This window comes from Gallus gallus, chromosome 13 (genome assembly GCF_016699485.2).
Source record: "Gallus gallus isolate bGalGal1 chromosome 13, bGalGal1.mat.broiler.GRCg7b, whole genome shotgun sequence".
Lineage (NCBI taxonomy): Eukaryota > Metazoa > Chordata > Aves > Galliformes > Phasianidae > Gallus > Gallus gallus.
The window spans coordinates 16,753,154-16,778,059 of NC_052544.1; the positions used below are offsets into that span (position 1 = coordinate 16,753,154).

General features: G+C 43.9%; 2 protein-coding genes across 5 annotated transcripts; both read left to right on the plus strand.

The window, feature by feature from the left end:
• HSPA4 (heat shock protein family A (Hsp70) member 4) lies at positions 1–16,968 on the plus strand. Of its 2 annotated transcripts, XM_046900417.1 has the most exons (20): positions 1–194; positions 3,691–3,748; positions 5,636–5,776; positions 6,455–6,577; positions 7,016–7,115; positions 7,490–7,623; positions 9,116–9,360; positions 9,719–9,795; positions 10,079–10,230; positions 11,132–11,238; positions 11,539–11,672; positions 12,119–12,300; positions 12,658–12,747; positions 13,221–13,373; positions 13,814–13,939; positions 14,413–14,520; positions 14,800–14,919; positions 15,332–15,493; positions 15,738–15,943; positions 16,822–16,968. In XM_046900417.1, the coding sequence occupies exons 1-19, from the start codon at positions 88–90 to the stop codon at positions 15,939–15,941; spliced, it is 2,523 nt and encodes an 840-aa protein (XP_046756373.1). In that variant the 5' UTR covers positions 1–87; the 3' UTR covers positions 15,942–15,943; positions 16,822–16,968. The 2 variants fall into 2 exon arrangements, with proteins under 2 accessions (XP_046756373.1, XP_414655.2); XM_414655.8 differs by having other exon boundaries at positions 15,738–16,968.
• A 410-nt stretch (positions 16,969–17,378) lies between these two features.
• RNF14 (ring finger protein 14) lies at positions 17,379–24,284 on the plus strand. 3 transcript variants are annotated; one of them, XM_046900386.1, is made up of 9 exons: positions 17,379–17,507; positions 18,081–18,304; positions 18,384–18,545; positions 19,021–19,172; positions 19,524–20,045; positions 20,456–20,684; positions 21,310–21,482; positions 22,006–22,136; positions 22,829–24,284. In XM_046900386.1, the coding sequence occupies exons 3-9, from the start codon at positions 18,392–18,394 to the stop codon at positions 22,878–22,880; spliced, it is 1,413 nt and encodes a 470-aa protein (XP_046756342.1). In that variant the 5' UTR covers positions 17,379–17,507; positions 18,081–18,304; positions 18,384–18,391; the 3' UTR covers positions 22,881–24,284. The 3 variants fall into 3 exon arrangements, with proteins under 3 accessions (XP_046756342.1, XP_025010636.2, NP_001025794.3); XM_025154868.3 differs by having other exon boundaries at positions 18,303–18,545; NM_001030623.3 differs by lacking the exon at positions 18,081–18,304.
• The last annotated feature ends 622 nt before the right edge of the window (positions 24,285–24,906 follow it).

The window sequence follows — 24,906 nt, forward strand, 5'->3', positions numbered from 1 at the left end:
GCCGCCGCCGCGCATTTAAACGGGCCGGGCCGCCCCGCGCCGCTCCTCAGCTCTCCGTCCGGCTCAGCACCCTCTCCCGGCCGCGCCATGTCGGTGGTGGGCATCGACCTGGGCTTCCAGAGCTGCTACGTGGCCGTGGCCCGCGCCGGCGGCATCGAGACCATCGCCAACGAATACAGCGACCGCAGCACGCCGTGAGTGGGGCGCGGGGCTGGCGGGGCCTGGCCGCGCGGGGCCGCGGGCCGGGAGCGAGCGGGCGTCACGGGCGGGAACGTGGCGTCGGGTCGCCGCTGTTCGTGGTCCTTCGGCTGTGCTTGTTACGTTATTCTTTGAAAGAGGCGTTTCCTTAGGGGTGCCCTCTGCCCGGCTCCGGGCGGGATACGGCGGCGCAGCGGAAGCCTCGGTCCGTAACGCCGAGGGGAGCCCGAGCGCTGCCCGCTGCTGTGCCGCCCGGCCCCGCGGGCTGCCCGCTGCGCTGCGCCGGGCGGAGCTCCGGGCCTCTCCGGCCGCCTCCGCCGTGTCCCGTGTGCTGCTGTGCCGCTCAGCCTCACTTGTAGAAACTTTCACGTTTTGAACGTGGGGGGTGTTTTAACCCGGAGAAAGGGTAAGAAGTAACTCTGTTTGAAGAGTAGAGTTGTGAAGGTGGAAGTGGGACTGGTAGTGCGTCAGGCCCGGAGGGAGCCCTCTGGAAAGCTCCAACAATTGCTTTTGCAGCTCTCTCTCTGCTGTAGCATAGCTTTGTTTTAAGCGTGCTGAAATTCATGTCTTTCTTGGTGAGAAAATTGCTTTGTCTTGGTTTGCTCACCCTCATACCTCCCTAGAAAGATGAGGAGCTTAGGATGACCTTGTGTTTCCTTAGATGCCTCAGCTCTGTTTGCCTCTTTCTGTCTGAAAGCAGTGAATAAGAGGAGAATCATGCTTGTGTTTGGCTATGTGTGCCAGGGGAAGGGCTGCTCTCCTAGGCTTCTTCAGCAATATGGTATGTAACTGCAGGTGGACTAAGGCAGTGTCTCACATAAAGCTTTTTTGAAACAAGAGCTTGTTTCAAGTCTTCGGGCTGTCAAGGCGCTGCTTTGATATATTTGAGATAGGAGCACAGATTTCCCTCATTGAAGGGAGATGAGTGATAGAAAGTATTGTCCAACAACATATCTTTCAGGAAGTAGTTCTGGAAAGTCAAAATCATGCAGTTGGAGAAATGGTCATATTGAAAGTGACAATTTTTAACTGGACTTAATCCCTAAGTGCTGTTCTGAAAGCCTGCACACAACACTGAGGGAGTGTAGGAAACAATTCTGTAAGCATATGTATCTGTATTAAAATGTTCTTAATGACTTTAAATGTCCAGCCTGTAAACAAAGGCCTAGTTCAAAGTCTTGGAGCTCAGTGTCTCCTTAGTGAGCTCTGGGGCTGCTGTGTGAACTGCTGGGACCTTTCCTCAGGAGCTGATTCCTGGTCAGGCTTAGGTGGTGTTCTGTAGTCTCTGCAGTGAGCTTTAGGAGGGATTAGCAGGCAGAGTTTATTGCAATTGAGTGTTAATAAACAGATCCTAGTGAGCACGCCGTGCTTGTTGTTCAGCGGCACAGATGACATTTTCACTGAATCTTCTTTCAGAATGCTGTGGATTTTGAAGCTGTGTATGTGAAGTTGGTGCGGAATGACTGTGTTTGAACATGGTGGTCTTGAAGAGGACTGGAGTAGAGAGAGTGAGCTGGAAATAAATGGAATGGGGGAGGATTAAGACTGTTTCCTGCTCCACATGGGGATGAGGGTGCTTAAATTACATTAAATAGCTGTAAGTGATCTGAGGAAGCTAGTGCTGGGTTTCAGCGGAGAGGAAATGTGCTGTCAGACTGTGGGTGTCTTCCAAGGAAGTGGGTGAGGTGGGGTGGGTTTGGGGCTGTGCCTGCAGGGACTTCCTCAGGTGTAAGGCAGGGCAGAGCTCTGCTGGAGCTGCTCTGTTAGACATGACCTCTGCTGTGGTTATGTTTCCATCTAAAATGCTATGGTTAGTTATTCAACTTTCAGTGAATTGTGTGTAATTACTAGCATAACTTGTATTTAATGAGCTTACCATGGTTCCTTTGGATTGACTGGGGAGTGAGGCTGGCAGCAGTCCCTGCTGCCTACTGTGGCTGCCACAGTCCTGCATTGCCCCATGTGGGGCTGCCCTGCTCCGGTATCCAGCACCAAGCAGGTGGCAGGCATGGATAAGAGGGATATTTGTGCCGAAGCTCTTATTCCTGATATTATAGTGGAGAAGTCTGAGTATGTAGTTATGCTGTATCCTTTTCTTGAGCCAAGTTTCTGCCTTGAGGTTTAAGTCTGGCAGATCTAAAGAGGTCTAAATAAATCAGTGGTATGTGGTGAATGCAGACTGATGGCCTGTGCATTTAGTAGTAGGATATTTTTTCTTGTAGAAGAAAAACACAAATCCATGCTCATGCCTTAATTTCCTTCAGGAGAGCAAAGTAAATGAATAACCAGCTCCCTGCTGCATGCTGTTATGCTTCTGGCTGTGAGCTCTGCAGCTCAGCATAGGCCTTAAAGTTTGCATGGCACTGGAGTGACTCACTTTTCATTAACTAATCCCTTACTAATTGTTTCAGAAGATTTATTCCTGGAATGTTAATTTGGTTGCAACATATGCTTTAAGGGGTGGGCCTTGTTTCAACTGCTAAGTAACTTAGATAACTAAGTTGAGATTTTTTTTTAAAGAGTAATTATCTCAGTGCAGCCATCCATTCTGTTTTTGGCTCTTTCAGTTCAGAGGACCAATTCTAAACCTTGGGATGAGCTGAAGTTTAGTTTGTGTGTGGCAGCCCTGTGGTATAACCTTGCTCTAAGGTAGTTTCTTAACATAGAGGTCGGCTTAATTATGTTGTTAATGTCTTGTTACTATTAACGACCTGCTTGACTAACTGACTGATGAGGGCTTTTCCTCAGTAACTTCCTCAGTATGAGAGACTGGGACAAGAGGGCAAGGTGGGAAAGAGTTTGCCTTAACGTTTGAGCCTATGCAGTTCACTGAATATGGAAATTGGCAGCTCAGTAGGACTAGGCATGTCCTCCAAAAGGAGCACTATTTTCTTGTCTCTGTGAGCTCTGTGTAGAACTTGGGGTAAATGATAATTTTTCCTTTGATAATATCTGCTTTTATATTATGAGTGCAGGTGAAACCCATCAGCAGCAGTTCTCTCCAGTTGATTTAATTTGTGCTGTTGAAGGGTTTCATTTAAAAATGAAAATCTTTAATAAGCGTTTGGTACAGATATGTAGGAGTAATGTGTTAAAATATTAACTTACCCATGTGCTTCGTCTGACCATTTGGATGCTTTCTGTACTATCAGCTGTCAGTTTCTCTGGCTGGCCTAGGTGCACTGCTAATCACTGAGATGAACTGTCTACCCAATTATTACTTATACTATTTCAGGTTTTGTATCTGTTGGTTTTAGTGCTGTTCAGTGAGCAGTATTTGTGGGAATCTCAGAATGCCTGCATCTTTTTTGAGTTCAGAACTAGATTGCATGTGTACATTAAAATGAGCGACTAACTTTCCTAATGGGCCAAATGTTAATTATCTGCAGTACAGCATTATCAACATCTCCAACAAAAAACCACCACCACTGTGACTGCTGATGTTGAATGCAGTTCTACCAATCACTAACAGGATCCTTCTTCTCATTCTAGGTCATGCATAGCCTTTGGACCCAAAAACCGCTCTATTGGTGCTGCAGCTAAAAGCCAGGTACAGTTGGGGTAAAAGCAATTTCAGTAGTCAACAATCAGATTAGCACAATGCATTTTTATCAGTGAAGCTTAGAATGTCTCTGAACAGGCTTCTTAAGGGTCTAACATAAAAAAACAGCTGAGCTTAATTCAGTTGTTCAGCGTAATGCTGTGTTGTCATCTTGAATGGGAATCTAAAGCTTGTACATAATAAAATAGGGAAAAATTCATCATGAGGAAATCTGAAACCTGTTGTTTTTATAAGTTACAAATGTAAGCTCTAAAGAGAAGCAATAGTGTTTTGCCTCACTCTTGCCTGTTCTGCTGTGTTCGTTGGGTAGCTTTTCATTGTGATTCTATTCCATACAATTTTGTAAGTGCATTCCTTTGGTAGAAAAGGGAAAACCTGAGTATAAATATGTATAGCTTATTCTCATGGTTGAATTATAACTTAAGTATCTTTAGGCTTTCTTGCACGTACTTCTGAGTTTGCTGCTGTAGGTAGGCAGATATGCTGGAAGGGACCAAGAAGAGGTTTAGCTGATTTTCATCCTGCTCCATGACACTTGGGTCCTGCTATGTTGTCTCGTGTTGCTGTGAAACACCAGTAAAACGTGATTCTTTTTGAAGTTCTACAGGAGGTGACTATTCAAAACACTTGGTTTTTCTTAGCTTAAAATACCTAGAGATGTGTGAAGATTCAGTATCTGGGGTACAAAAGTGACTGGACACAACTATGTTATTCAAGAACAGAAGAACTGTACTAGAACTAAATGCAAATGTTTTTCTGGAATTGAGTGTCTGCTTAGATTAAAGAGACTCACTGATAACAGAGATCCAGTAGAGGTGAGGTATGTTCTGCAGAAACTGTACTTGCAGAAGATCAAAACCAGGTTACTTAGGAAATGTAATTAGGAAAACAGAATGGTGCAGTGCTTGTCTGCTTGATTGGATACCGTGGTTTTTTTTTCCCCTCAGTGTGTCTTGCTCTAACATAAGTGAAAGGATTAAACAGGATTACTTGTAGTGGAAATGTTAAGTCAGGGCTTGAAGCAATGATGGAGCACCTGATGGGAAGGCAGGGCCAACCCAGGGGAACTCAGGTGCATGCAGTGTACTGAGTGATGGAAGGGCTGGAGCCAGGATCCACTCCTTCCCAGACCTCATTTAAGGGTTTGCAGTGGAGACAAGGGGATCTCTATGGAGATCCCTGTATACCTGAGGCCTTCCAAAGGTAAGTAACTCCTTTCCTTTGTTTCTGTGCCCGTGGCAGTTGCATTTGAGCAAATCCTCACTTGCTGCTTTGCTGTCATTGCTGTGCTTTCCATCGCATTGTACTAGGTAGAGACAGGCTATAATGACCTTTTGTTTCTACATTTGCACTATCTTTTAATGACACTGCCTTTTGTCAATTATGTCAAATTGGCAGTATCACTGTGGGGGCCCTGCTGACTTCTTAAAGCTTCACAACAAGATTCTTAAGCTGTTTTGTAAGAATATCCATATGTTGAGTGTCACTTGCATGTGAGGAGCCTGATGTGAAGTATACTTCACTGTACTTTTATTGTACTTGTTAACTTACTGGCTGTGTCACAGTCTAAAAGGAGGGTGGTAGGAAACAGGTAAATGGAAGAGGACACTTTGTTATCCTATGCATACAGTATGAGAATTTGATGCTAACTAAGTGGCTCAGTTTTCAGGCATACATTTTATATTGAATCTCCAGCTCCTATAGGTTGCCTGAGAGATCAGAGGGGAATTGCATTCTAGCATCTGCCCTGGTACTGTTAAGATGTGAATGACTAATTTTCAGTGAGAGAAGTGCAGGAATAAAACTCTGTATGGTCTTTGTTTGAAATTCAGTTGTTCCCCTGACAAATTGTATTAAAGATTTCTTTTCCTCTAGGTTATTTCAAATGCAAAGAATACAGTACAAAGTTTTAAAAGATTTCATGGTCGTGCATTCTCAGATCCCTTTGTTCAAGCTGAAAAAACAAGCCTTGCCTATGAACTTGTCCAGCTGCCAACAGGCTCAACTGGCATCAAGGTAAGTCTGGAGTGTTTGAAAAGGTGCCAGAGGAGAAAAGTGATAATGGTTTCCTTTTATCTCTTTATTTTGAATCTGCTTGCTGAGGTTTCTGTTCTCTTGTGACTAGCAAATGTTAAATAAAAGGCTAATAGTGCTGATGGTCTTTCCAGGTGTTCCATGAAACTGGTTTTGCAGTTCTACATTATTCTTCCTTGCAAACCCAGTCCCATGCAAACTATTCTACCAATGCTGTTTTTTCCATGGTGACTTGGAAGGCAGCTCCTTGACCAGTGTGCTTATTTAACTGTTCTTCATATTCTAAGAGTGTAGGATGTAAGCGTGGCATGTCAGGAGAAATGGTAAAAATAATCTATCTTTTAAAATGGTATCTAACAGATTTTAGTAGTGACTGATGTAATTTTCCAAAGCAGTGGGAAGGAAGGTGTACTGGACATTGTGTAGCAACCAAGATGTAAAAAAAAAACTGTCCAGAGCAGCTTCATGTGTATGAGTTCTCAAATGCATATTCCAGTATTCACATGTAGTACTTACATCTTGCTGTGCATAAGTTAGGCTATCAGAGAAGGTGACATAGAGCTGTGTTACTTTTGGAGCTTACTTTCAGTAAGACAGCTTCTTGCATGTGTTCTCTGTGCTTGCAGTACGTGGTTCTTACTGTAGTGTACTTTTTTTAAGGTTATGTATATGGAAGAAGAAAGAAACTTTACTATTGAACAGATGACTGGAATGCTTCTTACCAAATTAAAAGAGACTGCTGAGAATGCGCTTAAGAAGCCTGTAGTTGACTGTGTTGTTTCTGTAAGTATGTGAGGAGTTTTTCTTGGACATGGTATTATAAACTAAAATGGTTGTTGGTAATAGCATTGCATTGCCCATTACACCTGAATAGTCAGGTCCGTATTCTCTACTTAAGACTCAATCTTACATCCTAAAGTTGGACTTACTTTACTAATGACAAAGTACCTTCAGGTTTTTTGTCCAGTAGAATAAATAGTTTATATTGCTTTCTCGTTCTTTCTCTGCTAGTAAAATGAGCAGTGTGAGAGGACACAGGTGTTCACGGTGTTTTGTCTTCACATAACATTTTGTTTTCCCTCTGTTCAGTCTGACATGAGTGTCAAACTGGAAGGATCCCCATGAAGAGGGGCAGCTGTGCTCTGTGCTGTCTCCTCAGTTCTGTCTAATGGTTTGCTGTGGCTGACTATCTCAAATGGTGGCCGTCTGATCTTCTTGCAGGTTCCCTGTTTCTACACAGATGCAGAGAGGAGATCTGTGATGGATGCCACACAAATTGCTGGTCTCAACTGCCTGAGACTAATAAATGAATCAACTGCAGGTAATGCCTTACTTTCTTCTTGAATTACTTGATATTTTTGTTTTATTAGATAAAAGGACTTATAATTTGTCAGTGATCCATATCTTCTGGAATTACAGCTGACTGTTAAGTTTCCTAAACCCATTTTTCATTTTGTCAGTGGCATAAGGACGTTTCTGGAATATCTGTTTAATGCACTTGATCTCTTCTGGGAGGGGCTAATAACTGTTTGGTGTTCTTCCACGTTGCTTTAGCATTGGTATTTAACAAGAAACTTCTGTAGCTTGAAAAATAAGATGAAATGCTAATGCAGTTTACTGCTGTACCAGTTAATGCTTGAGAAGGGATTTGAGAAGCTGAATGTCCTAATTGTACTGATTCTCACTTTTATGTAGTTGCCCTTGCATATGGAATCTATAAGCAAGACCTGCCTGCCCTAGAAGAGAAGCCACGGAATGTTGTTTTTGTGGATATGGGGCATTCTGCATATCAAGTTTCTATCTGCGCATTCAATAAAGGAAAACTGAAAGTAAGCAATCTGTGTCTATTCTAAGTACCAATAGCAGTATTCACTAGCACGTACAAGAACTGTGACAGTCAAGCTTGCCTGTCTTTACACAAGCATCTTTTTATACTTTTAAAATTGCCCTTGGAGTTCAAAATTTGGAGTTTAAAATAGGGCGGGCATGTAGAACTTTTTGAATGATACAAAGAGGAAGCAAACCTATGTTAATTGGTGACCTTTGGCAGAGGGGGAAAAAGCTTGATTACATCTGTTCAGAAATTGATTTAAGCAGATGCTGCTTTCAAAAATGCAGTCCAGTCATGAGGTGTAGTATTAAAACAAATTCCTAGAAGGATGCGAGTTCAAATGCTAAGTCACAGGGGTGCTCATGTAGAAGAGTAATTGCTATTAGCAACTTGAAGCTGCAAATGAAGCAAGCAAGTTAGTGTACTTCTCTGTGCAAGTTGCCAAAGCGTTACTGTTTTGCAGCAAATGCTGATATTTCTCAATTAGGCTTTTACAATCTGTATGTCTGTAGGTCCAGTAGTTTTCCCTTACCTGAAGAAACACAGAAATGTGAAGCATGGAGATGCAAAATGAGAAGGCAGGACTTAGAAAAACGTTAGGTTTCTTGTAGTTCTGTTTCCTCGTATAAGGAAACTTAACCTAGTTTAAGTTCTTTGAAATTATGGAAGTATTGAAGACACGCTTGAGTATGATCAGTGATGAATAGCAAGGCAGTTAAAGACAGTGCAGTAACTAACCCTAATCAGGAAAGATATCAAACTCAGTGTTCTAAGAGTAGAATTAGCAGAGGTGGATGGGCTCTGGGTTTTCTGTAGGTAATTTCCTCATCAAAAATGGGCTCTGATTTTTCAGGTGTTAAACTTATTTTCTTGCTTTATTTTTAGCCTAGTGTAAGCATGTTCTGCCCTTAGGCATGAAATAATCAACTGGGATGTTTTCAAAGTGACAGTGGCTAAGCAGAGTTTGGAAACTTACAGTCTGCTTATGGTACAGGGTACTGAATAGACTGTGTACTGAAGTCTTACCAAATCATCTTAACTAGAGAAGTTGCTACTTTATTACAGAAGGGCTAGGCTGCTTTTTGGCATGTAGCATAGTGGATATATTTTTTTTTTCTTGGAGCATATGCATGCTCCACAGCTTTTTGAGAGAATGCCATTTACAAAGAGTTGAAATACTTGTGGAGTTTCTAGAAGTAATCTTTTAATGATGGTTCTTTCTCCAGTAGCATTTAGAACAAATATTTAATACCAGCTACAAAAGTCAGTATGTAAACAATGGTATAGGTTTTGTAGTCTTAAAAAACCCCAAAAACAACAAACGCATTCACATCTTCTAGAATGTGTGCAACTACTTCTGCAACTGCTATCAACAATTAAGTATCAGATGTTAGCGATGTACTTTAGATACAGATGTTTTGGCATTAACTGATTTTGCAGAAGTAATGATTTAACTGTACTGCTACTGAAGAGTTCTTTTTTCTTTAAAGGTTCTTGCTACAGCGTTTGACACAACACTTGGAGGCAGGAAATTTGATGAAATGTTAGTTGAATACTTCTGTGAAGAATTTGGAAAGAAATATAAACTAGACATAAAGTCAAAGATTCGTGCATTGCTGAGGCTGTATCAGGAATGTGAAAAACTGAAAAAACTGATGAGTGCCAATGCCTCTGATCTCCCAATGAACATTGAATGTTTCATGAATGACATAGATGTTTCTGGAACAATGAACAGGTAATGTATGTGCTTTTGTAAAGGTAAGTTGTGGAGTGTACTCCTTTGCTTCTTTCAGGAGGGAAACACGTTATGAAGTACCAGGACTGGAGGGAGTGTATGCTGGGGTGCTGCTCAAAGTGGTCTTCAGAGACTGGTCAGTGGCCTTGGGATAGGAGGAAGGGCTGTGAAGTTCACAAGCATCCCTAGGACACTATCCCAGACTTGACTGTAATGTACTCAAGTGTAGAAAGAACTGTGACTGAGGAGAAGCATGTACTGCATGCAGCATTTGAACATTGAATTCTTTGGGTAGCCTGTTGTATTTGCAGTTGTAGCTTGCTAATGGTCGCATCTTATTCATGGTGTCTTTCAACAGAAGTAAATTTTTAGAGATGTGTGATGGACTTCTTGCAAGAGTAGAAGCCCCCCTTCGCAGCGTGCTGGAGCAAGCCAGTAAGTGTGTGTGTGTGTTCTGTGTTTTCTGTGCAGAAAGATGATGTTCCTAGTACAGACTACTTTGGCTGCTGACAGAACTTGAGCAGACTGATTAGTACAACTAACATGTTCTGGCTGAGCAGTTCTAAGCTTTCCAAGGCTCTTTCACACAAGCTAAGATCTAAAATCTTACTGCTTAAATTAATAGTTGGTTTAGCATAACTTGATTTGCAATGTTAGTGTATCCACTTAAAATTACAACAGTTGAATCAATAAAAACTAATACCTGACTCTTTTCTAGAGTTAAAAAAGGAAGATATTTATGCAGTAGAAATAGTTGGTGGCACAACAAGAATCCCTGCTGTTAAAGAGAAGATCAGTAAATTTTTTGGCAAAGAAGTCAGTACGACTCTGAACGCAGATGAGGCTGTTGCACGAGGTTGTGCACTGCAGGTAAAAAGTGCTATATGTTTTAGCTGTGAATATTTTTATTGAAATAATAAGTACTTGAGCTGAAGTCCATAGGTAGCATGAAAAATGCTTAATGTGTATGGGAATGGAATAAAAGAAGCATCAGGAAGGTGGCTGGAAGAATGAGAACTGTGTCTTTAAGTGATTCTTTGTGCTGTCTGAGCCAGGTCAGTGGGTCAGTACAGATTGAAGTGAAACATGTACTTTGCTTCTGCTGTAGCTGGAGCCTGGTAGTATGATAACTGTCATATGATGACTTTCACTTCTCTAGGCTCCTTTGGGGGAGCCTAAGTTAAACAAAAGCTGCTTTACAGCACTGCTGATAAACAGAAGGCATGTCCTGAGCTGGGACCAGAATTGCCCCATGGGCTTAAGCAGTAGTAAATCCTCTGTAGGTGCAAAAGGTAGCACTAGTAACTTAGTTTTGCTCTGATCACCTTATTTTCCTCTTCACATGCTTAATAGATGCTCATCTGTTAATCAGTGGTGCAAGCCAGCTCTTGGCATGGAGTCTGTTTAAAAGGAATTGGGTTATGGTGTGCTTTGAAACAAAACTGTAAGGGAACAACTGGTAATGTCACACTAAAACTGTAGTGTCTGATGTTCTTACACTGGCACTAAAAACAACTGAGTAGCCTAAGCATAACAAACTACATGTGATTTGTTCTAAGGTAAAACTTGTATGTTTCCATTTTCAGAGTGAACAGGTGTGACAGCTTACCAAAAAGAAGTGTAAATATGCACTTCTGGTGCTTACTGTGCAGTTCTGGAGTCCATCAGTATTAGTAATCCTACTTAAGTAGCTTAAATAGCTACTTGCTGAATTAAATTACTATTCATCTGAAACCTGGATTTTTGTAATAGAACTCCTTTGCTCTTTCAGTGTGCTATTTTATCACCGGCATTCAAAGTGAGAGAGTTTTCTATCACAGACTTGATACCATATCCTATTTCTTTGCGATGGAATTCACCAGCAGAAGAAGGGTTAAGGTAAGAAGGTTCACTTTTCCTGCATGATTACATACAGTTTAAAACTAACTGATAACAATTAGAAAACATAGTATTTTTAGAACAGAACTCATCTAAAACTCGCAACAATTTTGATAATTTGCAACTGTTGACAGAAAAGAAGGCCAAGTTTAACACTTTCTACACTACTGTTGCTCTTCATATAAACAGATTGTCTTGTTTAAACAAGGTTTTCCTTAATATGTGAAGAATATCTAGAAATGTTTAATAATATCAGAAGGGTCATCTTCCATGCTAAATATGTGCTGTTTTCTTTCACAGTGACTGTGAGGTCTTTCCCAAGAACCATGCTGCTCCATTTTCTAAGGTCCTCACATTCTACAGAAAAGAGCCGTTCACTCTTGAGGCGTACTACAGTTCTCCCAAGGAACTGCCTTACCCAGATCCTGCTATTGGTATTTAAGGCCATTTTGTGGTTTGAAATGTCATTTGTCTTGTACAGCTTTCTAGACTACTTTCTGATTACATGAGTCTGGACCCTGTAGCTTACTACAAACTGTATAGGGACAGATTTCAAAAGTCGTGGATCTACAGTAAAAATGAGTGGAGTAACATGAATTTTATGGACAGATATTCTAAATGTAGAAAATACTGGTGGTGAAGTGAACCTGTAAAAGGAATACTCAGAATGGTGCAAGCTTTTACTGATACAAGAAATTCTACTTTCATGACATACCATACATGATTCCTAATAGCATGTATTCTAGCACTGTTGACTTAAAATCAAACTGCTTGGCTTGAGTAGGATTTGATGAGTGCGTTGCAGTGATCTGTTGCCAGTAATAGTCCAGATTTACTTCACATTCAGTGATTGATTGTTTTTCTTTTTGGGATTGTTCAGCTCACTTCTTGGTTCAGAAGGTCACTCCTCAAACAGATGGATCCAGTTCGAAAGTGAAAGTCAAAGTTAGAGTAAATATCCATGGTATCTTCAGTGTTTCAAGTGCATCTTTAGTAGAGGTTCATAAATCTGATGAGAATGAAGAGCCTATGGAAACAGATCAGCATGCAAAAGAGGAAGAGGTAATGGACTTTGCTGTTGGCTGCTTTGAGGCCTTTTTATGAAGATCATTTGGCCAGGTTCTGGAAGGGTTCTAGGATTTGTAAAAGGATTTAGATGTGTTTAGCAATTAAGTGCTAATTCTGGTATGTCACAGCTGTGACAGATGCCTTGAAACCAGAACTGAGGTATAGGTGAAATACTTAATCGTTCTAGGAGTGAGCTGTTAATTGGCAAAGCAAAGGCTGAAAGTATGTAATTCATCCCCCGAGACTCTACTTCTGTCTTTTACCCAAAGAACACTAGATGCAGGTAGAGTGATCAAGGTAAGAATGGAAGCATTGTTTAATATGCGAAGCTGAATTTTCTGTTAATTTCAGAAGATGCAAGTAGACCAGGAGGAGCAGCAGAAGACTGAAGAACAGCAGCAGGCCCAAGCTGAAAATAAGGCAGAGTCTGAAGAAATGGAGGTAAAGTGTAAATTGGTTTTCTTACAGGATTCTTCTAGGAGATTCAGAAGAATGCATCGTGTCTGAGCCTATCATCCACTAGCTTTGTCATAGCTGTGGAAGCTAAATGTGTATGTGAAGTATTTGTAGTCTGTGCTGTGAGTAATGCTTTAAACAAAATAGCACTGATCATTGAAGTCCTGTCAGGTGGCCTCGTACTGATGAAGTGAGAACTCTCCATGGGAGAAGTAATTTAGATTTTAGTAACTTAAAAACTAGAAGGGGTGGATGTAATTCCCATGAATGTAGCCAGTGGCTAGTAAAGGTGAACAGTTGCACTGTTCCTGACTCCTTTGGCAGAGAAGTGTGAGAATTATAGATGCATGTCAATGTAAGAAGTACATGTACTCAAACCTTTTTCTATTGTTAGCCTTCAGTGCTTAATTTGAACTAGTAATGTTTTTTTTTACTTTGAATTTATTCCTTCAATATAGACTTCTCAAGGTGACTCTAAAGACAAGAAAGTGGATCAGCCACCTCAAGCCAAGAAGGCTAAAGTAAAGACTACTACAGTGGACCTTCCCATTGAGAACCAGTTGGTGTGGCAAATAGGAAAAGATATGCTGAACTTATTCATTGAGAATGAGGTAAACTCATACTTGTCTGAGCTTAAAGTCTAATCTATGGGGAATCTTGCTGCTCATTAGGTGTGCTTAAATGTTAATGATGGGCAAGGAAAGATTTAATGTCATTTTCTGTGGTGAACAGCAGTGGCCCATGGAGCCAGAATGTATTCCTAATGAAGACACATCTTGTAGGGGAGCTGGGTCAGTGACTCGGCTGCAGCTGCAAGCTGTGTGGCTGCTGCCATCACATGGGTGACTGCTCAGCTAGGCAGGCTGTTCTTTACTATACTGGATGTGTCACCAGCAGCAAATTGTAGCTCCTTTTTATCATGTGCTTTGTCTTAGAGTCATCCACATTATTTCAAAATCTTTAATCAAACTGAACTTGTTAAGAAGTATTTTGAGGAGGTCTTGTCAGATAATTAGCTTTTTAGCCAACTAATGTGTCAATTTGTTCACAGGGTAAAATGATAATGCAGGATAAGCTAGAGAAGGAGAGGAATGATGCAAAGAATGCAGTAGAAGAATACGTGTATGATATGAGAGACAAACTCTGCAGTATTTATGAGAAATTTGTTAGTGAAGATGTAAGTATTTCTGGCTTTGTCCTCTTTTTTTGCGATGAACAGTTGTATTTTAATTACCTTTGACTGTGTCATGTCAGTGTGCTTACTTGGACTGCACTTGTAAGTTTTCAGATTTGAATTTAAACTTGAAACATTTTGAGCCTTTTTGTCTATGAAGATAACCTAAATGTGGGCCAAGTGTGAGCAGATGGTACCCAGGATATATTGTTCTTTTCCAAAACATTTGCAGCTATTGAAGTTACTGCCCAATCATCTGTTTTTAGACTGAAACAAGGAGCACTTGACAATCGTTTGAAGGCAACCTAACCTACTTTAACTCTTTGTCAATTTTTAGGAATGGTTTAAGATTAAAGACTATTTTTAAAAGTTCTTTACATTCTAAAAATGTAATCCTTCCAGAAAGATTCCAAATATCACTCTAATGTCATCTAGTAGGATTATTTCACCTAATTGTTTTGTATGGATTGCTTCAGGATCGAAATAGCTTCACGCTGAAGCTGGAAGATACCGAAAATTGGCTTTATGAAGATGGTGAAGACCAACCCAAGCAAATTTACATTGACAAATTAACAGAGCTGAAGGTAAGTGGTTCTTGCACTTCAGTCAGAACTTAATGAATCCAGAGAAATTCATTCAGGTGGGGAGCTAGCTAGCTTAGGACCTCTAATCCAGAGATTAATGTTTACAACAAGCTAATTTACTAATTAGGTAAGGAGCAGACTTCCAATAGGTCTGTAACAACACAAAGGAGAATCTGCCCTTCCTGTAAGTGAAGGGAAGCATTGCAAGGAGTTTGGGAATGTTGCTGTACTCTGCCAAGTGGTGACAAGGGGTGTTTATGGTATGTTTTACTTTTTCAGGCCTTGGGTCAACCTATTCAGGCGAGATTTCAAGAATCAGAGGAAAGGCCAAAAGCATTTGAGGACTTAGGGAAGCAAATCCAACAGTACATGAAAACTGTTCATGCCTTCAAAGCAAAGGTATTTCCATGCTTAATCTCTGGCAAGTGCCATTCTGGCAACACAGTGTTGTCAGCCTGTTTTGAATTTTAAGTAAGCTATACAGAAAGTTCATGCAATGTCCTGGTTAGCTTCTGAGTTCTCAGGGCCTGCTGTGTTTTTGGGAGTGGGTTTTTGGCTTGAAAAATGAGTCTTTTAAGTCAATCTTGATTTTCCTTATGGAGGGAGAATACCAGCAGCAGTGCAACTTGAGTTTTGTCTGATTAGAGCTGTGGATGATGAGTTAATTGCTCTGCTAATCAGAATAGCCTTCTACCTAACTAGTCTGTTTGGTGATTTGTGGCAAGTTCAGCTGTGCAATTAGATGTTCAGAGTGCATGCAATTTGGATGTTCAAAGTCCTTATTAGCACAGCTATCATTCATCTGTTTCAGGATGAGCAGTATGACCATCTGGATGAAGCAGATGTAGCAAAAGTGGAGAAAAGTGCAAATGAAGCAATGGAATGGATGAATAACAAACTCAATCTTCAGAACAAGAGAAGTCTTACTTTGGACCCAGTTATAAAAGCTAAAGACATACAAGCTAAAACTAAAGTAAGTCTTCCTAGGCAACTATTTCCACAAGTCTTGTTTCTTGAAGTTGTACGCTTGGATTAAAGACAGAGGTGAGATCAGCTATAGAAAAAGACACTGGTTGGGTGTTAACCTGTTGTGTGCAAGGGAGCATCTACCTCTACCTTGGATATCCAGTCAGTATCAAAACTTGACTAGGCAAGCAGGTTACTAAATACAGTTGTTGAGAGACATCTCCTAACAGTTCTTAATTCCTGTTTTCCAGGAATTGACAAGTATTTGCAATCCTATAGTTACAAAACCAAAACCCAAAGTTGAACTCCCAAAGGAGGAGCAGAAACCAACCGAACCGAATGGACCAGTAGAAGGGCAGGGAGATGGCAGCAGTGGGTCCCAGACTGCTGACCCCAGCACTGCACCTGCCCCAGCAGCTGCGGAGAAGAAGCTTCCTGAGATGGACATTGACTAAATGTCAGTACTTGTTTATATTACTGCAACCGACAATAAAGCTTTAAGTTGTCAACTTTGTATGTTCTGAATACAAATTGAAGCAAGTGAATACCACAGCACTCTTGGTAATCTTTGGAGAGGTTTGGTCAGTGCCTGAAGTCAGAATGCTTAGGTGGCCAACTACTTGGTCAAACAAGCAGTATTTCTTGCCATAGTGATTGTAGCTAGAGGCTTCTGGTATTGTTACTGCACCTGCAGAAGCAGCCATAAGCTGTCTCCATGTTAAAGCATGTTCATGCTGAGTCAGTCTTGTTTTGAGAAGGGAGACTGCAAACGCTCTAGTCCAATTTCCATACTGTTGTTCACATTCTGTTGTGTGGCATAGCAGTGTTCATAAGGAAATGCCCACGAAAGCGGGACAGGAATGGGGGAGGGAGGCTGCTCCTCAGCCTGCAGCATCCTTTATCTGCTTACCTTAGTGTAGCCTGTGTTTAAGTGTTAACACCTCTAGGTTTATCTTGATCTGCACCTGAACAACTCATACTTACACAAGGTATGCAAAGCAGTGGGTTAGTGTTCCCAGTACCCTTATTCCTTAGTGGGTGCCATTATATCACCCATAGCCCCAAATCAAGTTCGTTTACCTGAGTTGTAGAGTAGCAACTGTACACTCCTAACAGGTCAGGCATGAATGTGCTCTTAACCATGAAGTGTAGATTCCCTGGTTAGTTACACTGTGAGCCCTGTCTGCAGCTCAGTTAGGTGCTTGTAGGAGGAATGCTGACTGTAGCCCAGCTGTCTGTACTGAGCGCTGACTGACGCGTTCCTAACTCTTTTTAAGGGGTATGCTTGCTTCCATGAGGCCTTCATTTGGAATGCTTGTTTTTCTTCTTTTTCAGGAACAAAGCATTTTTTCTATGAGTTTTATGCAGTAATTTGCTTCTAGTACTGATTGTCATTAAACTTGCAAACATGAATTTGTATGTGTTAAATCCGAAGTTGAAGCACCGTTCAGCTGTTGGAAGAAATAAATGCACTGGATTCTACTGGATGTCTTTCTGGAGCCGTTGATTGTGAGGAGGAGGAGCGGTGGTGCTGTGGGGGTGGCTGTGGGAGCGCTCCCCGTTGTTGCCGCGGGATGGGTTCGCGGCGGGGGGGAGCTGAGCTCCGGGGCGTTGCTTTGTGGCTGCTGAGGGCGGAGTTCTGCGGGCGGGGCAGCGCAGCTGCACCTGGCAGCCCGTTTCCCAGCTGTGCTTGTAGTGGCTTCCGTCGACGTGGGGCGGTGGTTTCGGCTGGCTTACCCGGCCGTGTGCGGTCAGCGACCGCAGGCTGTGCGGGGGCGGCACCGGGACTGCCCGCTTCGGCTGCGGCGCCTCCGGGGGACCCCGCGTTCCTCCCGGCCGCAGGGGGGCGCTGTAGGGAGGCGGAGCGCGGCGGGCGGAGCCGGGCGCTCTGCGCTGTCAGCAGCGCGGCGGGGCCGGGCCGGGGCCTCCGCCCTCCGCCGCTCCTTCCCGGTCCGCGCTTCCCGCGCGCTGCGGCGCCCCGTTCCGCGTCCCTCGGGCCGTGCGGCAGCCACGCGGCTGAGGTAACCGGGGGCGGCCGTGCGGAAGAGCGGGCCGTGCCGCGCAGGGCCGCGGGGCGCCGCCGGGGGCTGCGGGGCGCTCCGTGCGGCCTCGGCTCCGCCCGGCGCCGTCACTGCGGCCTCCGATCCCGGCCCTGCCCGTGCGGGAGCGTGGCCGGGAGGCTTTCCGTTCGCTTCGGTTGCGTTTCTGCTCGGTGGGAGCGGCGCCGGGGCGCAGCGGGTCGGGACTCTGCGGCGGCCTCTGAGAGAACGCGCCCGGGAGCGGCGCATGGCGGAGCTCTGACGGGAGGACTGCAATCCCTGCAGCTCCGCTGCTGCGGGCGGGCGGTGCCGCAGCGGCCGTCACACTGCGCGCACTGCGAAGTCGGCGTTTTTGCGCGAGGCGCTCCGAGCTGCGGGGATCGCGCGGCGGCTCTGCCGGGAGCGGAGCGCCTCCTGCCGGCCGGGCGCGGGGTTCGAAGTTTGTTGCGGAGATCCGCAATAGTTTTCCTCATAAATGTGCCTTTTCGGATCGCCGTTTGAGCGGTTCCGTTACTGATTCGTTTCTCTTCTTTTCTGCTCTGTTTTCCCTTCCAGCCGCTGTGCGACGCCCCGCCGTCACTTTTCCCCTCGCTGTATTTCGCTGCTGTTCCTGCAGCGGTTCTCAGCCGCTGACCGCCGTTGGCTTTTTAACCCCCCGCGTGCTGTCGGTGTTTCCCACTTTGCGAACCCTCCAACACTTTTCTTTTCAACTCGTAAACAAAGCGTAATTCTATTCCACGCTCATTCGGTTCCTTTGGTTTCTGACTCTCCCTGTAGAGGTACAAAGCAAATAGAACGCGTAGTTTGGATAGGATGCGTTCACTCAGTTGATGCTGCAGAGTGGTATTAACTCCACAGACAATTAAATGTCTTCAGAGGACAGAGAAGCCCAGGAGGACGAGCTGCTGGCGCTGGCCAGCATCTATGATGAAGATGAGTTTAAGAGAGCCGAGTCAGCCCAAGGAGGAGAGACAAGAATTTGTTTGGAACTGCCCCAAAACTTCAGAGTTTTTGTGAGCGGTGAGTTGTGACGCCTTTTGTTCCCTTTAAGTTTCCCCAGGTCATTTTCTGGGGCCTTCTCAGATGCTCCCCTCAGCTGTAGCAGTATTCACCTGTCGGAGCCACGTGGGACCCCTCCTCGTGTTCATGGCATGGCTGTGTTTGTGTCAGGCTGCGCACTCTCACCCTTTTGGATGCAGCCTCTCCATTGAGCTTCAAAGTTAGAGCTGATCGTAGTATTTCTGTGGGTAATTAAGTTCATATCTTTATTTTCCCCTGGGAGTGTTTTCCGTGTTCTTGGCCTGCAGGACCCGCTATTCCACGGCACTCCTGGTGATTGCTGTAACCCCATACAACCTCGTGGCGTTTTACCGCACCGTTATTTAGGGTTGAATAAATCATCTTAAAGTGGGAAATGTATCAAACGGACAGAGAGGCCGTGTGTGCCATCATTTCTTTGTTATGTCTCACATTGTCTCCATTGGCTTTGGCTCAGGCAATTCCACAGAGGGTCCCCAGAGCAGTGGGTTTGAATGCACCGTTTGCTTTCTGCCTCCACTTGTGCTGAATTTTGAGCTCCCGCCGGACTACCCGTCAACCTCCCCGCCTGCGTTTACCCTCAGCAGCAAATGGCTCTCCCCAGCACAGGTTTGCAAATCAACTCTAACATTCTAGCAGAGCTTTGGTGGTGGTGGTGAGTGAGTGCGTAATTAGCAGTGCTGTGGTGGATGTTAATAGAGTAGATGCAATTAAAGTTAAGACGTACACGATGACATCCGTCTTTCAGTTGGCTCTTTTGTTTCCTACCTGTTGTTATTTGGTTTCCCTTCTGAGAGCTGAAAGTCTCTGTCTGTGAGCACTATTTTTATGTCTTTTACGCATTAATTAAAAGTTCCAGAGTTGGAGATGTAAATTTGCATTGAAGGAGCACTATGGGAGAGGAGGGCTGTCACGAATTCCCACAACTCACTGAAGTCTGAAATGGTTTTTCTTTCCTAGCTCAGCGCTCTTTGCAAGCATTTGGACAACCTATGGGAAGAGAACCGAGGCTGCGTGGTCTTATTTGCCTGGATGCAGTTTCTGAAGGAAGAAACATTGAGTTACCTGAACATTTCCTCCCCATACGAGCTAAAAATGTGCCAACAAGGGAATACACAGGGCGGGACGCCCTCGGTCCATCAGGATGCTGAGGATTGTGGTGCTGCCGTGGGCTGTGCTGCAGCTGAAGAAGAAATTGATGAAAGAGCTGTGCAGGACGTGGAATCTTTGTCCAGCCTGATTCGGGAGATCCTGGACTTCGATCAGGCTCAGAGAAGGAAGTGCTTTAACAGTAAGATGTACTTGTGCAATATTTGCTTCTGTGAGAAGCTGGGCACGGAATGTATGTACTTCACCGAGTGCAGCCACGTGTACTGCAAAGCTTGCCTGAAGGACTACTTTGAAATTCAGATCAGGGATGGTCAGGTCCACTGCCTCAACTGCCCAGAACCGAAGTGTTCTTCTGTTGCTACTCCTGGTCAGGTAATGGATGCGAGCGGTGGCGGTAAGGGCTGTGCTTAACCCAGCACTGTGGAGGACGCAGTCTGGCTTTTGCTGGTCAGCATGGCGAGCGCACCCAGGGAAGTTCTTTCTCTGAGCCACACAGATTCCTCCAGGTTAAAAGTAAATCACGGGGTACACATTTTGCCTACTGGCAAAACGGTGTTGGTCAGAGGCCTGAACGGATGTCCCGTTACCTTTGGTGCTGCATGTTTGTCCTGTCAACTATTTAACTTATCAGAATGGCATTCCTAGGAGTAATTTTGTGACCTCTGTTGGAGGATACAGAGTGAATTCATGCCAGCTGTGCTTTTTCATCTACTTTCATTTCTTGTCATAGGTGACAGACTCAGAATTCCAAATGCAGATAATCTCTCCTCGGTCTCTGTTAGGTGAAGGAGTTGGTTGGAGAGCAGCTGTTCGCACGCTACGACCGCCTGCTTCTGCAGTCCACCTTGGACCTGATGGCAGACGTCGTGTACTGCCCTCGGCCGGGCTGCCAGACGCCCGTCATGCAGGAGCCGGGCTGCACCATGGGCATCTGCTCCTGCTGCAACTACGCTTTTTGTACTCTGTGCAAGATGACTTACCACGGGGTCTCACCGTGTAAAATAACTGCAGGTGAGTCGTCGCGTGTCAGAAGTGGATGGAGAAGCAGTTAATTAGGTGTTGTGTGACAAAGACCCAAAGTCAGAATTTAAACAGGGAGGCTGGTCAGCACATGAGCTAAGACAGATTCTTTTAGATAGGTCTGTTGCTAGCAATTAAAAGATTCCACTGCCGTGGCACGGCACAGATCAGGAGGTCCCTAAACTGCTGACTGCCAAATTCGGAGAGGCCACGGCAGGGGAAGAACACCTGCATTTATAAGTGCCCTTTTTTACCCTTTCCTATGAAGGCACTTCTTTCTGCCGTTAGGTTGGTATGTGCTCAGCTGCGTGCTTGATTGCCTGTTTGGCCTTGGAATCACGTGACATAGCATTACATTTGTGTTCAGAAAAAAATACTTTGTTTTTCAGTCCAATCCACATTTTAGGCCTGTTGTAATTTCACCGGATGTTCTCTTCTATGGTCAAGCACTGTAAAGCTGTTGAATGAGATGCAGAGATCTCAATATCATTTTCTTACGTATCCTTATGTTTTACTCTTTGATTAATGGTGCCGGTTTCCTGTGAGAATGCTTTACACTGTTGTTAGCTGAAGTTCTTTCTGTAACGCACTACAAAAGCTTTGTTTTGCTCTGCAGAGAAATTGATGGATTTGCGTAATGAATATTTAGAAGCTGATGAGGCAACCAAAAGGTTTTTGGAGCAGCGCTATGGCAAACGGGTGATCCAGAAAGCCCTGGAGGAGATGGAGAGCAAAGAATGGCTGGAAAAGAACTCCAAGGCCTGCCCTTGCTGTAGTACTCCTATAGAGGTGAGTGTGGTGGGGAAAGGCTGAAGAATCACAGTAACTCCTAATGAAATGAACGCAAAAGGCGATGTGCTGTATTTACATCAGCTCAGAGATTTACTCCCAGAGTCTGAGTTCACCACTGAAAGTACATTTCTAGCAACTGGCAAAGAGATCTTTGCACTTCTGTCTGCAGCACACAGAAGAGTAGGTTATAGTTTGTAGCTCAGGAATGTGAGTAAATGCAGCAGTCAGTGTTCAGACTCCGGTTCTGAGCAGACCCAGGTTGACTCAACATCCGTATGAATCCCTTTCCATTTTCAGACTGCAGCTGGTAAATAAACAAATAGCTTCAGATAAATAGTAACTTCCAGTGGACTGGTGACAGAACTGAGTCACAGCCCTGCAATTCTAGCTCGTAGTTCTCCCAGCTGTGGAAAAATGTGCTGTGATGGAGTCGGGGTACAACGAATTGTAAGTGTTGTGTTTTTGGGACCTGAGGCCTGACGTGGAAATACCTCGTTGTTTCTTTTCTTTTCCCTGCCAGAAACTAGATGGTTGTAACAAAATGACGTGTACTGGCTGCATGCAGTACTTCTGCTGGCTTTGTATGGCTTCCCTGTCAAGGGTGAACCCATACAAGCACTTCAATGATCCATCTTCCCCGTGCTTTGATCGGTACGTGTTTACGTGTGTTACTTCCAGTGCTGTACTGCTTGGGTGTTGGGTTTTGTAGGTGTCAGATACATATTGCAAAATAGCAGCGTTTTCTTCAGAACTCCACAGCTTGCTCTGCTTTTGTCCATAAATGTGGCTGACAGGACTTTCTCCTGTTTTTGAACCTTGTTTCTCAGCACTTCTTCCTCTCCCAACAATTTTTTCACTTCCTACCCCATTTTCCTCTGGTTTTTTCCCTGTCTCCTGCTATTCTCAGAGCTTAACTTTTACCTCTCTTGATAAAGATGAACTGTTTTACAAGAAAAGCCCATTTTCTTTCATTTTGTTCCCCCCGTTATGTTGTAGTTGTTTGCCCAGCTCTGTCTTGTCAGGTAAGGCTGTCAGCTGTTTGGAGCAGGCGGGCTCAGCTGCTGATTATATGCTGCTAAAGACCAACTGGGAATTGCAGCATGCTTGGTAACTTTTAATTCAGTTTGGATTATTATTCTCAAAGATTTATTGACACTTTGTGTCTGTAAGGTGTTGTAAGACCCTCTGCTGTGAAGTGCTGTACAAATGCAAAGTAGCTTCTTTTGACTGACCTTGAGAACTGCAGCACGAGTCTTATGCTACTGATAGGAATTATGAAACCTGCTTTTGCTTTTTTTTTACTTCATTTTCTATCCTGATGTAAATTTCTGACTGTCTTGCAGATTGTTTCAAGCTATGCAGATTGACGGTGAGTTCTGGGAAGATGAAAACTAGTGTCCTTCTCTAGCAACAAGTGCTGAAGAAATCGGAGACAGATGCTTTCCTTTTTTTGTCAAAGCTGTTTGATTTTCAGTGCTCTGATGCAATAGAAGAACGATACTACCTTGCACTGCAGGATTCTTGCACAACCCTTCTGTTGCCAGAACCAAAGGAGACCATTTTATCCACCCTGTGGTCAAGATTCCTGTTGAAAGTCCTAATAATAATATCCAGTGATAAAGAGAAATGCAACCACTGAGAAGTTAGAAAATAATGGAAAGTCTATACCAAAAGGTGCCCCTCTTACAGCTCCCAGATTGCAGGAATGGTTTTGGAGTGTGATTCTAAGGAGATTCACCTTTCAGGGATGTCAGCCAGTTCCCACAGTGGTTTTTGGGGCAGTTTTATTGCAGGTGCAGTGCTTGTTCTGGAGCTGTTCAGTTACACTGCTTGGAAAGTGTTCAGAAGCAGCACAGGTCTGTATTGAGGGGCTGAGCCCATTGCCTCTATTGCATTTCCTGGCCTGTTTCTTTGGAAGCAGCTCATTGCTCTGTTGCTGACAGTGGCGGTGAAGGTGACCATCCCTGACACCTCCTTCTGTTGGCTGTAGTGCCCGTGTTCTGTACTGAACACACTGGCAGAAAACGACTGACAACTATTTCTTGAATTGGTATCACCGTGCTGACTGACGCGGTGCTGTTCTGTGCCTTGCTGCCAGTCCTTGCTTTGATGAGTGCTGAAGCAGTGATCTGAGTGTGTACAGTGAGAGGATGAAAGTAATACCACATACTGAAACACGTTTCTATGGATACACAGATTATTGGATTAATGGTAATTTTCAATATCTTAAAGAATTCAGATTTCTCTCTTACCAGACGTTAACTTGTTTACAAAATCTTCTTGTAAGGAATTGATCAGTTGATGCTTTTGCTTCTGGGCTATAAGATGCCTTATTTCTGCTGTTCTTGCCCTTTAAATATTTCCAAAAGTGTTGTTTCCCCTGGAAGTTCAGTAAGCTGCTTTGGGAACATGGAAGTAATTGCTGGAGAGAAACACTGTTTTTTTTCCCCCACTTACAGAATGATCTAAAAATTTATTTTGGAACTCAGACTCTGTTTGAAATAAGCAGCAGGGTCTGCACGGATAGCTCAGGAGCTTGAAAACTGTTCAGAAAGTCGGTTTTGATGGGCAGTAAATAAATTTTAGTTAAACACTTGGCCAAAATGAGTGTTGACTTAGTTCCTTTGGCAGAGCAGAGAAGTCTCTGTTAGAATTATCAGCGATTAAAATAGTAAGGGTGGATCTCCTGCCTTGGTTTAGGCTATGGGATGGTGTGTGTAGAGAAAGTTTACATTGTGTATGGTTTACTTGTATTTCCTGCACCTTTCACATGCACTAAATTCACTTTAAGACAGCAAATAGAGTTGTCTTCCTGTTTGTCTTCATTATAGCACTCATATCTAAGCAGAGGTCAGCATGTGGTACAGCTCTGCTGTGGTGCTGGGCTCTGGTGCTCTTACACTGCAGGGCTGAGTCACTCTCACACAGTCTGTTGAGTTAACAGACAGCAGAGTTCAAAACTTGCATGTGAGGTTGATGCATGGGGCATCCTGCTGATAGAAGTTTGCACATTTATGTGAGCTAAGTGCCCTCAAAACAAAGTTACCTTGTTTTTTGTGGGACATCCAAGCCTGTACGTGGTATATGTGGTGGCAGTCATAAAGCTTCCGTGGAAACAACACAGTGGCTACAGACAGCTTTTGCTGCAACCGCCACAGTAGTTTTCGCTCTGCCCCGATGGTTTAACACCACAACCTGAACTCTGTGACCGGAAACCTGCTTTTAGAAAGCACTTTCTTCCTGCTATGCAGTGTATGTGGATGGACAAGGAGTGCTTGTCCCAGGGTGAAGCCTGCGCTTACCATTCTTCTGCCTGGAGGCAATGCTGCTGGATCTCGGGTATATGGAAGTAGTGCAGGTCCTTTCTTCAAGGACAAAGGTGCAAAGCAGTGGCCAACATGCCCGTGGCTGCTGGGCACTC

Coding starts and splice junctions, on each gene's coding strand:
- HSPA4 (XM_414655.8), top strand. CDS start 88: ATGTCGGTGGTGGGCATCGACCTGGGCTTCCAGAGCTGCTACGTGGCC. Junction 6,578..7,015: donor TAGTTGACTGTGTTGTTTCT/GTAAGTATGTGA, acceptor ATCTTCTTGCAG/GTTCCCTGTTTCTACACAGA. Junction 14,920..15,331: donor TTCATGCCTTCAAAGCAAAG/GTATTTCCATGC, acceptor CATCTGTTTCAG/GATGAGCAGTATGACCATCT.
- RNF14 (XM_046900386.1), top strand. CDS start 18,392: ATGTCTTCAGAGGACAGAGAAGCCCAGGAGGACGAGCTGCTGGCGCTG. Junction 18,546..19,020: donor CTTCAGAGTTTTTGTGAGCG/GTGAGTTGTGAC, acceptor GCTTTGGCTCAG/GCAATTCCACAGAGGGTCCC. Junction 20,046..20,455: donor CTGTTGCTACTCCTGGTCAG/GTAATGGATGCG, acceptor GGTCTCTGTTAG/GTGAAGGAGTTGGTTGGAGA.